Below are 15493 nucleotides of genomic sequence, written 5' to 3' on the forward strand. Positions count from 1 at the left end.
ATCCTAAAGATGCCACCAAAAAACTATTAGAGCTCATCAATGAATTTGATAAAGTTGCCGGATACAAAATAAACATACAGAAATCTGTTGCATTTCTATACACTAACAACGAACTATCAGGAAGAGAAATTAAGGAAACAATCCCATTTACCATCACATCAAAAAACCTAGGAATAAACCTACTTAAGGAGGTAAAAGACCTGTATTCTGAAAACTATAAGACACTGATGAAAGAAACTAAAGACAACACAAACAGATGGAAAGATATACTGTGTTCTTGGACTGGAAGAGTTAATACTGTTAAAATGACCATACTACCTAAGGCAATCTACAGATTCAATGCAATCCCTATCATTTTTCACAGAACTAGAACAAGTAATTTAAAAATTTGTATGGAAACACAAAAGAATCCAAACAGCCAAAACAAGCCTGAGAAAGAAAAGAACTGGTGGTATTATACTCCCTGACTTCAGACTATATTACAAAGCTACATAATCAAAACAGTATGGTACCGGCACAAAAAAGGACATATAGATCAATGGAACAGAATAGAGAGCTCAGAAATAAACCCACGCACTTACAGTCACCTAATCTACAACAAAGGAGGCAAGAGTATACAATGGAGAAAAGACAGTCTCGTCAGTGAATGGTGCTGGGAAAACTGGAAAGCTACATGTAAAAGAATGAAATTAGAACATTTTCTCACACCATACACAAAAATAAACTCAAAATTGATTAAAGACCTAAATGTCAGACCAGAAACCATAAAACTCCTAGAGAAAACATAGGCAGAACACTCTTTGACATAAAAAGTAGCAATATTTTTTTTGGATCTGTCTCCTAAGGCAGAGGAAAGGAAAGCAAAAATAAACAAATGCAACCTAATTAAACATAAAAGCTCTTGCACAGAAAAGGAAACCATCGACAAAACAAAAAAGACAACCTACTGAATGGGAGAAAATATTTGCAAGTGATATGACCAAAAAGGAGTTAATATCCAACATATATAAACAGCTCATACAACTCAATATCAAAAAAAGCAAACAACCCGATTAACAAATGGTCAGAAGACCTGAAGAGACATTTTTCCAAAGAAGACATACAGACAGATGGCCAACAGGTACATGAAAAGATGCTCAACATCCCTAATCATCAGGGAAATGCAAATCAAAACCACAATGAGATATCACCTCACACCTGTCAGAATGGATATCATCAAAAAGACCATAAACAAAAAATATTGGCAAGGATTTGGAGATAAGAGAACCCTTGTACACTGTTGGTGGGAATGTAAATTGGTGTCGCCACTGCAGAAAACAGTATGGAGGTTCCTCAAAAAACTAGAAACAGAACTACCATATGATCCAGCAATTCCACTCCTGGGTATATATCTGAAGGAAACAAAAACACTATTAGAAAAGATACATGCACCCCAATTTTCACAGCAGCATTATTTACAATTGCCAAGATATGGAAGCAACCTAAGTGTCAATCAACAGATAAAGATGTGGTATGTGTATGCAATGGAATACTACTCAGCCAGAAAAAAGAATAAAATTTTGCCATTTGCAACAACATGGGTGCACCTGTAGGGTATCATGCTTAGCGAAATAAGTCAGACAGAGAAAGACAAATACTGTTTATTATCACTTATACGTGGAATCTAAAAAATACAACAAACTAGTGAATATAAAAAAAAAGAAACAGACTCACAGATATAGAGAACAAACTAGTGGCTACTAGTGGGGAGAGGGGAGGGGGAGGGGCAAGATAAGGGTAGGGGATTAAGAGGTACAAAAGAAAAAAAAGTTATGCTTCTTTAATGAGGCTAATTTGAGAGCAAATTCACACTACACACCATACACTCCTAGTTTTTCCCTATCCCTCTGGTAACTCCTTCCACAGTGTCTCGGCTGTAAGTGATGGTGGTGCTACCTGTTCAGTCCTATGCTCTCTTCTCAGTCATCACAGACCTAATTGAGCAACTACTGTGTGTCAGACACTTGGGGTCAACTGCACATGAGCTCGTCCCTGCCCTTGAGAAACATGCCCCCACTGTCCTCAGCAAGTTCACTCACTCCCATGGCGGCCATCACCATCTATCTATGCCTCAGATCTCCAAATCTTAATCACAGCCATCCAGCTCTCTTCCCCAACCTCCAGATCAGTAGGTAGTAACTGTCCACTGGACACAGCCATGTGCTTGTCCTCACAGCAACATAAGCAAGCCCAGACTCAGCTTCCACTATGAACCTGGCTCTTACTGCTCGTGACCTACCTTAGCAGCCCCAGCCAGTATCCCATGTAAAATCCCTCTCCCTCACCCCAACATGTGTTCTGGGTTTCACTGATCGCCTATCCTTGAGTTCTGCTCACATTATTTCACTTCTCATCTCTGCTGGACACCACCAGCCTCTGCCAGCCTGCTGCAGCACATCCTACTCTCCGGTCCTGGCAACCCCCAACCACTCTCTGTGAAGAGGGTGTCTCTTCCTGGCCTGAGATCCTCTGGTGGCTCCTCAATGCCCCCGAGATAAAGCTCAGCTCTAGACCAGCATAACGTGCCCTGAGCACTCACCTATCCCGTCTCTTGCCACATGCCTTCCACTTGGCTTCAACTAGACTGCATAAAATTTCTGTAATGCATCATACTCTGGCCTTAGGGCCCCTGCAGCTCCACCAGGAAGAGGCTTCTCTTTGACTGCCTCCCTCCCCCCACCCCCTTCACCTGGCTGACTCCCGCTCACCCACTGAGCTATGTCCTCTCTGGAAGTCCTCCCTAACAGGACCCTGAAGGTGAGCTCTCATTACATTCCATGCTTACCCCTACCTCTCGATGGAGCACTCATTCCACCTCATCGAAACTACCTATTTACTTTCCTGTCTCATTTCAACTGGAAGTTTCCTGAGGGCACAAACTGTGCCTTGTTCAAATTTATTCTCAGCACCTGACACAGTCTCTTGGTAAATAGCAGGTGTTCAGCAAATATTTGTTGAATGAGTACATAAGTGAATGACTATTTCCAGCTGTCATTTAGCCTACAACATTAAAGCTGAGGGGGATTTTAGGAGTCCAAAATTCATTTCACAGATTAGGAACTTGTGGACTCAGAAAGATTAAGCGATCTGTCAAAGCAATCAGCATCAAGCAAGCTAAAAGCCAGATTTTTTGGACTCCACATACAATGACATTTCAATGGTGGACACCAAGCCCAAAACTATCCAGAATCTATTAAGTAAGGAAATTTCTAGAGCTTTGCTATAATGCTATACACAAAAGCCCATGCTTCAGGACAGAGAAGTACTATAAAAAGGTACCTGAATTTCCACTTCAAACATTTCCTGTAGCATCAAAGAGAATGATATTCAGCCTGATTTTAATGAGATACTGGTGTGTACCCTGGGATGCTGTCGTAGCTGCCCCTTGTTCTCAGGGGACAACTCCAAGGTGTGAAAGTTTTCACCTTATTCCGTGAGAGCAGGTAATCACTGATGGAACCTGGGACGTGAAGCCAGATGAAATGCAAAGTGCTTTACAGAGTTTTATTTTTTAATTTTCTGGTGAATTTATTTGGTCAATATTACTTTAACCCTGAAAATGTTTCTAGATTTAGAGACACATAAAAATGTAAGAAATGGGAAAATAGAAAACTAAAACTTAAAAGTCATTCACTAAGACTTACAGAGAAAATGATCTTCTATGAATAACTTTTCAAAAATGTTCACGGGGGCTTCCCTGGTGGCGCAGCGGTTAAGAATCCGTCTGCCAATGCAGGGGACACAGGTTCAAGCCCTGGTCCCGGAAGATCCCACATGCCACAGAGCAACTAAGCCTGTGCACCACAACTAGTGAGCCTGCGCTCTAGAGCCCGCGCGCCACAACTACTGAAGTCTGCGCACCCTAGAGCCCGTGCTCCGCAACGAGAAGCCACCGCGATGAGAAGCTTGCGCACCACAACGAAGAGAAGCCCCCGCTCGCCGCAGCTAGAGAAAGCCCGCACGCATCAACAAAGACCCAACTCAGCCAAATATAAATTAATTAATTAAAAAAAAAATGTTCATGGAAGTGCACTCTGGTATCAAAATAATGCTTATACAAGAGACTCAGAGTAAGTTCCCTCTCTTTAACCTGAAAAATGAGGTAGAGATTTTGAATTTTCTGAGCTACATGCTGGTGCCAAGCTGCCCAAACCTCAAAGAACAGTCAACCTGTCGAGTGTTGCCTGAAGAAAGAAGTGGGACTGACTTATTCACTGAAGAATGAGTAGGATGCAAAAGGTCTACAGTCCTGGTAGACCGTTTTATGAGGACAGGTTTTCTTTTTTTGACAGGTTTTCTTATCAGTTAAAACTAATCTCTTTTTCACTTATATTTTTGAAATGGGAGATAATAAGCTATGACAGCTATTTTTTGTCAACATTCTCTAATATATTCAAAGATAAATTCTTCAGATTTTTTATTTAATATTTTACTATTTAACACGTTAACTAAATGAAATAAAAGTGCTGAAACTCCATTAAGATCTATGGTCCAATCACATCAGTGATTATCAACCATCAAGACGTAAGATGCCTATTTCAAGGTACTCCTGAGATCTTCCATTCCTAACATTCCTGACAGAAGGGTGCTGCCCGTGGAAATGATACAGATACAGAAAAAGGTTGAGAACCACTGACTTAAATTGTCTAATGAGGAAGGCAAATCCCAATTTTTACATAACACACTGACTTAGAAATTACAGTATCTTTAAAACTAAACACAGTGATATCAGCTCTTCTAAGTTCTATTGTCACTCTTCTTAAATAACCTAGGTGATTAGAAATGCACTGGGGTAGCAATTTTTAAAAATAACAAATACATACCAATGTATTCAAGTACAGATATCCATGAGTTATCTGAAATTACCTTGTCATTAAGGATAGAGACCAACGGCTACCAACTAGAAAACAATCCCTCCATAATTAACGCCAACTAGCAAACATTTGAGCAGACACCATAAGTAAAGGCACTATGGTAAATGCTGCAGGAGACAAAAAAGACAGACAAGGGTTTAGGCTATTTTATGAAGGTATTAGTCAGCTTACGCAAGATGAACAGAAAAGGGAAAACAGAGGGAAACAAGGAGACCAACTGGGTCCTGGTGTGAGCTCTGAATGAGGGTGGTGACTGCAGGGAGAGCAGGGGAAAGACGTGAAAGCCAGCACAGAGAACGAAAAGGCAGAACCTGGTTACCAATCAGATACTTATCATTTACATACCGGGTTTTATTTTCATCACCACAGGCTTGCGGTTTTTATCCCGCATCTGCCTGATATCCAGCAGATCATGAGGGTTGCCATTGTGCCTTGGCCAGCAATAGACAAATATCCGAGACCCGCTGCTGCCGCAGTCCACCACGATACCATAGTGCACATTGGGGTTGCTGGTGTCTGTAGCTTCAGTGTCAGTAACTCGTGCCAAGTACCTTGTTTAGAGAAACAAACATATACTTTTAATGAGACAGAGACTATCAATAATGCAGTAAACAAACACCAAATCAGTGATGTCTAAGCTGTGTGGTAGCACCACCGTTAACACTTTTACAACTGCCAAATGATTAAAAAGTCAAAAGAAAACAAAATAGTGATTGTGATAAAAGTAATCTAGAGCAGATACACATTCATCATTCCTTTAAATAAGTTCAAATAAGCTCTGAAAAGCAAAACTCTATTTCCAAACTATCAACATTAACTGAAAAATCAGCTTAAAAGATACCACCGGAGAAGCTTATGCTTAAATCCTCTCATGATGTGGATTTGGTGGCTAATGACTAAACCATTTCAAACAGTTCAATTTTTCATGCTATGCTGTATTCGGTACAAAATCTGTTTCCTCCAGCCACCTGCTCCTTAAATTCCATCCAAATCCCCAAAGTCTGGAAGTCAGAACATGAAGGTATGGCATCCCGTCTAGAAAACAAATGTTTTTTCCTCCTACCTTTGAAACTTCTTATCTCTGGAGAGCCGCCCATACTTATTTCGGATTATGACAACAGAAAAGTATAAAAGTGAAACAGCAGCGGCCAGAATGCTAATGACGATAATTTGGCGTAAGTTGGTGTTCAGAATTCGGGGACACCCCACTGGAGAGATGCTGAAATGCCAGGACGCCGGAAAAAGACAGGAGATGCCGATCCTGAAATTTCAAAAGACAGGTTTAGCTAAAGCAGTCTGCTCCAGAGAGGCCTCCCCTCACCTCCACTGATCTGAAAGTTACGACATTCAGCTTGAGCTGCCCCTACTTCCCTGCCGGTAGGTTATCGGCATACCGGCATCTTCCACGTTGCTATTTTGCTATGTAACTCGTTATTATAAAATTACATGAATGAGAATTAAGCCCTGATGACACTTCTGTGTTCCCCCTTTCTGGAGAGTATTAAGTAGTTTTATTTGTGCCCTGCTTTGTTCCAAAAATAGAATTAGAGACAGCTTATAAGAATAAGTTCAATAAGATAAGTAAGTAAAGCTATAATGAAACCAGGTTTAAGGATGCTGAATTTAGAGCCCAGAAACACATGTAATAAGGGAAGCCTGCAAAGGTGGCTGAGCATGACAGCGACCAAAACCCCGCCTGTTACAGCAGAAACATACAAACAGCCCAGGAGGAATGAGACTTTCTAACACTGAATCCCAAGGCCAACCTCTCCCGTGCTGACTGCGTGAGAAAAAGGGAAAAAACAGTATTTTTAACAACATCCCCGCGACAGTCAATAAATACGTTTTGTATATCCTGTGTTTTTAGAAATATTCCTGAGATATTTTTGCAAATAAACTTTCTTCTCAGTCTGTCAGGAATGAGAGACTATTATTAGGTTTAAAAAACAAAACAAACCTTGCTGCCTCTGGGATAAATTCTATTGTTTACTGTTAATTTCTACACTCTTCTCTTTAAAGAGTGTTTCATGGACTAAAACATCTCGCAGAAGGGGGAGGTATCCCGCTAACCCAATGGGATTTTCTACGTAGTTTCTGGTCTCCATGTGGGCTCTTGGGCCACGCCATGGAGTTTATCACCCCTCCCACACCTCCGAGGTTTACAGACGGTTATCCTGTGCTTAATACAACTCCTCCCAGATTCCACCATGTGTGCCCCTTTCAGTAAACTACATGAACCCCTGTAGAATCCGCCTGGCATTACCACTCTCCTTCTGTGACAGGCACCCCACTGGGGCCCTGGAAGAACAAAGGTGGTAAACAGAAGTGTAGCACAACTTTGAACACTTTTCACTTGGGATTTAGATTCCTCCCCCCTCTCGAGACCCGCTTCTGTGGCACCAAATCTCGGGTTTTACAATGCCGGTGATTCGGCACCATCACTCACCTCCCCATGCTGGCAGGTCAGAGGTCAGGCGAGGCCCTGGGAGTCAGTCCTCACACACCATTACAGAAGGCCTCCCGGTGCCAGAGCCCTCCTGTTCCAGGAAGCGACAAAAGTCACAAAGACAGCACAAGCCAAGGAGATGCTATGTTCTTTATCAAGTGCCTGCTTAAATCCCAGCACACGTAATCTGGTCTATGATCCTTGCAGCGGAGCTCTTAGCTCGGTTTATTTTGAGCAACACACTTCAAAGTTAATTTCGTGCTATCAGAGACATAGGCCTAAATCAAAAGAGATAATAACAGTCTGGCATTTTTACCTAAATGCGAATCAGTGACGCCAAAATACAGGTCACCAAATAGGTCTTAACCACCTTGCGGTGCTGAATGTTAAGGAAGATTAGGGGTGGGAGTAGGAGGCAGGCAGAATGAATAACCGCATGGGAATCTGAACTCTCCATTCATCTGATAAATACCTACTAGACCGCTCTTTTATGTACAAAGTACCATGTAAGGCACCATGTTCCTAGCGAGCTCTGTCACCTTCACCGTGGCTACCACTCCTCCAGCTCCCAGACCTCAAATCACAGAAGAGGAGGAGGCCGGGGCCTCCTTCCAACCTGCCGGATCCGAAGGACGCGTGATCCTGGGTCTCTTTCTCGGTCTTGTGGCACCGCTGTACCTCTTCCAGGCCTCTCAGGACAGCTGTCTCCCCTAGTCTGCTTCTTAGCTCTTGAGTGATTCCTTCTCAGGACCCTCCACGTCTCGGCGTTTCTGCACATCCTGTCTGCTCTGTTCCCCAGGTTCCCTGTCTTGGCTCCAATCTCTTCTAACTCTAATCTCTGTTCCTGGTCAACTTCACTTACTGCTTCAATGATCCGATAGCTCAAACTTTCTTTCTCCACCTCAGGCTTCTCCTCTGAGCTACAGACACATATCTCCAAGCACCTACCAACACCCCCATCTGAACATCGCACGGGCCCACGAGAAACACTTCTAAAGCTGAACCCTTCCACTGTAAGCCTCACCCTGCTCCTGCCACGCTCCTCCTCTCAATCTCAATCCCACCGACTGCTCAAGCAGAAACTAGGGAGTCGTGCCTGACCCCTCCCTCCTCTTCATCCTCCCCCTCCCTCCTCTTCATCCTCCAGAGCCAATTTCTTACCGAGTCCTTCCATTTCTTCAACCTCCGTTTCTCTAAAGTCTGTCCCTTTTCTTATCACTTTTGCCTGAGGTGAGCTTCTTATCTCTTACTCTTACCTGGCCTATCAGGACAGCAGCCTAACTCGTCAGTCTCCCACCTGCAGTCTCAAACCAGCAGCTCTCCAGTTTCTCACCCCATAGCTTCAGGCAGATTCTTCAACAGAAACTGACATCCACCCTATCCCTGCTCAGGTCCAGGATCCTGTTAATCTTGTGCTGGAAATCCTCCAACGGCTCCCCTCGCAAGTAAGTAAAGGCCAAAGGCTGTACCGTGAACTCCCCGTCCTACGGGATCCGGACACCTGTTACTGCTCTGACCTCACCGTCCCTCTCCCTTTCTCACTTCACTCCAGCCACACTGGTGTCCACACTGTCTTCACACACGCCAGGCACTGTCCGGTCTCAGAGCCTCTGAATGTGCTGCTCCCTCTGCTTGGAAATAATCCACATGGCTTATTTTTTCACTCCCTTCAGATCTTTACTCAATGTCACCTTCTCAGGGAGGCCTGCCCTGGCCACGCAATCTATAACTGCAAGCTCTCCCCTCCATCCAGCTCCCTTCCCTGGGTTATTTCTTCTCCTTAGCATTTATGTATTTATTAACTTCTTTTTTTTTGCCACACCACATGCATGCAGGTTCCCAGTTCCCCAACCAGGGATCGAACCCATGCCCTCTGCAGTGGAAGCTCGGAGTCTTAACCGCTGGACCACCGGAGAAGTCCCTTTCTGAACTTCTTATATAGTGCTTATTATGTGCCAGGCCCTGCTCAAATGCTTTACAAATACTAATCTATTCCTCCTATCAACCACCAAGGTTGGTACTATTTGCATAATATTTTATAGATGAAGCAGAGAGGCTAAGCAATGTGCCTGAGGTCACACAGCTAATAAAACGTGACTAAATAAAAGAGCTGGGATTCAAGCATGTGAATCCATACTCCTATCCTGTCCTCTAACACACTGTGTGTGTGTGCGTGTGTGTGTGTGAGTGTGTGTGTGTTTGCATTTCTCTTGCTCATGTGTCTCCTCCTCCAGAATGCCAGCCCCACAAGGGGCCAGATTTAGGTCTGCTTGGCTGCATTCCCAGCGTGGCAGCCCCTAGGAAAGGGCCTGGAAAGAAGTCAAGTTTCAGAGTTCTGGGACCCAAAAGGGTTACAAACTTATACACTAGCGTAATCTTTCCAAAACAAACAGTAATCATGACACCTCCCCACCTCCCAATTTTTTGCTCTCACTCAGGAAAAAGTCCTAACTCCTTAGGATGGTAAAGGAGGTTCTTCTTGATCTAGTCTTGCGCTATTCCATACGGTAGCCATTGCCACGTGTGGCTAAAGTAATTAAAATTAAAAATTCAGTTTCTCCAGACTCACAGATATAGAGAACAAACTAAGTGGTTACCAGTGGGGAGAGGAAAGGACAGAGGGGCAAGTGAGGGGTAGGGAATTAAGAGGTACAAACTAAATATGTATAAATTAGATAAGCTACAAGGATATATTGTACAGCACAAGGAATGTAGCCAATATCTTATAACTATAAATGGAGTGTAATCTTTAGAAACTGTGAATCACTATGTTGCACACCTGAAACTTATATAATTGTAAATCAACTATACCTCAATAAAAAAAAGAACTGTGTACTGGATAAATAATGATTCTTGTATGTATGTAACAATCTTTATGTATACAGATGTTGTTTTAATGAATGAAATAAAGTTTATTTAAAAGGGAGGGAAAAAGTTCAGTCTGTCAGTTGCACAAGCATTTCAAGTGCTCCAGGGCCACACGCAGCTTCTGCATCAGACAGGATTGATCTGGCCCCTGTCAATCTTTCTAGTCTTATCCCCTGACAGACAGACTAGACAGGTCTGTACCCTATACCCCAGCCGTACTAAACACGAGCTGCAAGTCACTGGAATGCCCCACATCCCTCCTCATTTGTAGAATGGCTCTCTCACTTGGGTCCATCTGTTGGCGCGCCTATGTGTTCCTCATGATGTAAGGCCAGCATGATCCCTCTGGGAGGACTTCCCTAACCTCATGTCGCCAGAGTATTGGCTCAGCACAGTAGTCAGCTATAGGTTACGCTTGTGCTTGACTTTGTCATTACATGGCAAGCCCCTCACTGGCAGGGACAGCCTCTTATCCTTCTGTTTCCCCAGTGACTAGTGCCTGTCACACAAGTGACAAGCAGTTATTGTTGGTTTCATGGGTGGCTGGGAACAGGAGATATAAAGATGAGTCAAATATGGACCCAGCCCTTAAAGAATTTACAATGAGGTAGAAGGGACAAAACACACATACACACACAAAGATGTTATTAAGTAAAAAGGATTAACAATGCCTACCTGACAATGGGGAAAAAAATCGCTGCAATTAGTTCAGGTTTTAATATGGTGTACATATTGTACCATGTACCCCAAACTTAGGACAAACAATATTTGTGATTTAAAAGTTCACACAAAAAGGAAAAAAATGTCAATTACCTAGATGTTTAAATATATTTTAATATGTTTTAATTTCTACCTTTCTTAAGAGAAACACTGGAACAGAGAAATGAGCAAGGATAATTGGAGATTAACAGAATAAGAAATTCGAATGGCTGATAAAATCTAACTTCATTGGTATTCAGAGAAATATAAATAAAAACAAGACCTCACCACTATCAGTTGGCAGAGACTAAAGTCTGACAATACTTTGCTAACCAGTGGGAGGGAGAAGGTCAAGAGCACCGCTGGAGAGAAGGTAAATATGTACTAACCCTCTGGGGGCATATGGGTAACACATATGAAAATTTTAAACACGCTTGCCCTCTGCTCTACCCATCACACTTCCAGCAATTCGTCCTTAGGAAATAATAAGATAAATTCACTAAATCACATATAAAGATGTTCATCATAGTATTATGTATAATAGCAAAACACTGTTCTAAACTAATGTGCCTTATAGGGGGGTGGGTTAAATTAAACATGGTCCATGTATGCAATGGACTACGGTGTGACTGTTAAAGGTGCTGACACAGATCTACATTTATTGACATGGAAAGATACTCATGATAGGTTAAGTAAAAAAACTAACATCATGCGTAGAGAGGAGAAAATGGAAGGAGAAAAACCAAAATGTTAACAGTGGTTAGTTATTTCTGAGTAGTGAGATAACAGATCATCTCTATTCTCTTCCCTAGGCTTGCCTAGATTGCTTAAAGGGCATATATTAATTTCATCATCAGAAGAAACAACAGAACTGTCTTTAACAAGCTACCTTTGACTGATATCTCCAGTTTTGGCATCCAATCCTCTTCTGGATATATCAAGAAAGCCTATCTTCAAAACCCTTCATGGCACAGGAATTCCAGTCTGAACATTTTAAAAAATCGATAATTATGTGATAGCTGAAGTAAGAACAAAAGAAAAGAATGCTTAATTAACAGCTTGAAGTCAAGGTCCTTGGGGGAAGAAAGGCCTTTCATGATTCAACGATTTGTATTACAAAGTGACATGAAGGGCACAGAGGAGTAATAAGACTGACTCCAATCTCAAGGCTTTTGCAGATTGGTAATGGAGAAAATACCAATACCCAAGAAATAATCAAGAGAGTAACACAGAAGGCAATGTTAAATTATCTGGACTATTGCTGTACCAGTTCAAAGAGCACGGTGAAGGCTACATGTTAACAGAAAGATTCCTGCAGGTGGGAAGTAGGCTTTGGATGGGGGAGGAGAAAAGAGAGTACCTTTCAAAGCAGAGGCACTGTTAGGGTGCACCATAGCAAACTTAGTAAATGTTATTTAATCTGGTGTTTGTCTTAGGCCTTTTTTTTTTTTTTTTTTTTGAGATATGAGATGACTTTGACAATGAGGATAAATAGATACTTTTTGTAAGTTACAAAATTTGTGTTTAAAGACAGACAGAAGATAGGACAGCTTGTAAGTTGCTAAACTAATTACTTTCATTTAGGACAAAAGTATGGCTGAATATCACCCAGCAGACAACAATACGGTAATTTGATCTTAAAATGTAAACTCCAGCTGTATTTGCAGCTAAGAGTCTTGGCACCAGGGTTTAGAGTGGCAAACTCTTAGCAATATTACATAAAACTGCCATGTTGGACTTCCCAGGTGGCGCAGTGGTTAAGAATCCGCCTGCCAACGCAGGGGACACGGGTTCAATCCCTGGTCCGGGAAGATCCCACATGCTGCGGAGCAACTAAGCCCGTGTGCCACAACTACTCAGCCTGCGCTCTAGAGCCTGCGAGCCACAACTACTGAGCCCGCGTGCCGCAACTACTGAAACCCGCGCGCCTAGAGCCCGTGCTCCACAACAAGAGAAGCCCCCGCTCGTCGCAACTAGAGAAAGCCCGCACACAGCAACGAAGACCCAACGCAGCCAAAAATAAATTAATTAAAACAAAAACAAAAACAAAAACCTGCCATGTTTTTAAAAGGCCTAAGTTGTGTGAGGCCCATCACCAGAGAGATGCATTAACTCGAATTCTTTCAGTTGATGGGGCCCCCCCTCAGCTGAACATTCTTTAGCGGAGTGAGGTCCACTGGGTCCTGAGTTAAAGTCTTTTCAGTCAGTTTCTCATTGACAGTCCTAAGGAAAACAGTGAAAACGATACAAGTCAACTGCAAAGGGAAATGGCTCCCACGGTGAAAAATGCAGGATGCAGTGATACAGACGTTAGCAAATTCTGAAATTACAGGCAAACAAAATCACAGACAAATGAGACTCTGGAAGAGCTAGACCTGAGTAAGAACAGGTAAGATGCCACGAAGGGTGCTTCAAAAAAGAACAATATGAATATCGAAAGATTACAAGAGAACCTGGAAAAATCAAAAGAAGCCCACAAACAGGCAGAATTCTGTAAGAAATGACCGTCGTGGTGAGAGTGAGAGGCCAAAGTGAAGTGAAGGATGCTGTGTGGCACTCAGTTGTGGGAAAAATACATGAAAACAACTTGATTCGTTTATTGTTTTAAGAAGAATGCATGGTAACACGTGTTGGCAAGGATGTGGAAAAAGAGGAACCTTGAGCAATGTTGGTGGGAATGTAAACTGGTGCAGCCACTAAGGAAAACATTATGGAGGTTCTTCAAGGAATTAAAAATGGATCTACCATATGATCCAGCAATTCCATTTCTGGGTATTTTTCTGAAGAAAACAAAAACGTTAATTTGAAGAGATATATGCACCCCTGTGTTCATAGCAGGATTATTTGCAATAGCCAAGATATGGAAGCAACCGAAGTGCCCAACAACAGATGGATAAAAAAATTGTGGTGTATGTATACAATGAAATATTACTCAGACACAAAAAAAGAATGAAATCTTGCCATTTGTGACAACATGGATGGGCCTGGAGGGCATTATGCTAAGTGGAATAAGTTGACAGAGAAAGACAAATACTGTATGATTTCACTTATATGTGAAGTCTAAAAAACAAATGAGCAAACATAACAAAACAGAAACAGACACAAACATACAGAGAACAAACTGGTGGTTGCCAGAGGGGTAGGAAATGGGAGGAGGAGAGAAATAGGTGAGAGAGATTAAGAGGTACAAAATTCCAGTTACAAAATAAATGAGTCACAGGGATGAAATTTATATATGGAATATAGTCAATATTGTAATAACTTTGTATGGTGACAGATGGTAACTAGACTTATGGTGGTGATCTTTTTCATAGTGTACAGGATTATCGAATCCCTATGTTGTGCACCTGGAACTAACATAGTGTTGTAGGTCAATTATGCGTCAATTTTTTAAAATAAGAGAAAAAAGAAGAATGCACGTAGTTGCATTTATGATCAACATTTTCTTAATATTTAAAATTTTTAAATTTTATTTATTTATTTATTTTAATTAATTTATTAATTTATTAATTTTTTGGCTGTGTTGGGTCTTCATTGCTGTGTGCGGGCTTTCTCTAGTTGCAGCGAGTGGGGGCTACTCTGTTGTGGTGGCTTCTCTTGTTGCGGAGCACGGGCTCTAGGCACGCGGGCTTCAGTAGCTGTGGCTCGCGGGCTCAGTAGTTGTGGCACACGGGCTTAGATGCTCCGCGGCATATGGGATCTTCCCGGACCAGGGCTCGAACCCGTGTCTCCTGCATTGGCAGGCGGATTCTTAACCACTGCGCCACCAGGGAAGTCTCTTCCCCACCTCTCACTGTTCATTTGCAAACTTTTGGTCCCCATTTTAAATGATCTTTTTCTGGTCACACTTTTCCCTGCGTCCCCTCTGTAGTTTCCCAGATCTGCAACTCTGACTTCCCTCAAGTTTCAGTTCCACATCCTGAGCTTACCCAGTTACCACAAGCTCATTTAGTCTAAGATTGGGCTCCCAAATCTTTTGACACAAACTAATACCACCTTCCAAACTCCCCAGGTCTAAGAGGAGTACCACCACGGACTGGGGTCACCTGGTTCTTAACCTTGATTCCTAATTATCTGTGTGTTGCTACTTTATGTCATTCATCAGGTCCTGTCAATTCTTCCTCAAACAGTCCACACATCTAAAATGACCACAGCAGACATCCTTACCTCAGGATAGGTCTCTAAGCGGGTCACTGACCTTCCGCCTTCACCGTGAACACCATTCTTTGGAAACATTTCTTTGTAAAACGTTACCTTCACAATACAACCAGCTCAAGAAAAAATCTAGAAACAATAAATGCTGGAGAGAGTGTGGAGAAAAGGAAACCCTCTTGCACTGTTGGTGGTAATGTAAATTGATACAGTCACTATGGAGAGCAGTATGGAGGTTCCTTAAAAAACTAAAAATAGAACTACCATACGATCCAGCGATCCCGTTACTGGGCATATACCCTGAGAAAACCATAATTCAAAAAGAGTCATGTATCACAATGTTCATTGCAGCTCTATTTACAATAGTCAGGACATGGAAGCAACCTAAGTGTCCAACGACAGATGAATGGATAAA

The 15493-nt window shown here is 42.3% G+C and overlaps 1 protein-coding gene across 5 annotated transcripts in view; it reads right to left on the bottom strand.

The window, feature by feature from the left end:
• The window catches only part of ENTPD4 (ectonucleoside triphosphate diphosphohydrolase 4), a 40811-nt gene that overhangs the window by 22768 nt on the left and 2550 nt on the right, over positions 1-15493 (bottom strand). For 3 of the 5 annotated variants that reach the window (XM_068551758.1, XM_068551755.1, XM_068551759.1), the window contains exons 2-4: positions 7360-7450; positions 5977-6174; positions 5259-5464 (exon numbers count right to left, since the gene is read on the bottom strand). In XM_068551758.1, the coding sequence (XP_068407859.1) occupies positions 5259-5464; positions 5977-6174; positions 7360-7367 (412 nt within the window). In that variant the 5' untranslated portion in view covers positions 7368-7450. Of the gene's footprint in view, positions 1-5258; positions 5465-5976; positions 6175-7359; positions 7451-7975; positions 8421-11815; positions 11919-15493 lie in introns of those variants that run through there. The other 2 variants (XM_068551757.1, XM_068551756.1) reach the window with 2 other exon arrangements.

The sequence above is a fragment of the Eschrichtius robustus genome, chromosome 10 (genome assembly GCF_028021215.1).
Source record: "Eschrichtius robustus isolate mEscRob2 chromosome 10, mEscRob2.pri, whole genome shotgun sequence".
Classification (NCBI taxonomy): Eukaryota; Metazoa; Chordata; class Mammalia; order Artiodactyla; family Eschrichtiidae; genus Eschrichtius; species Eschrichtius robustus.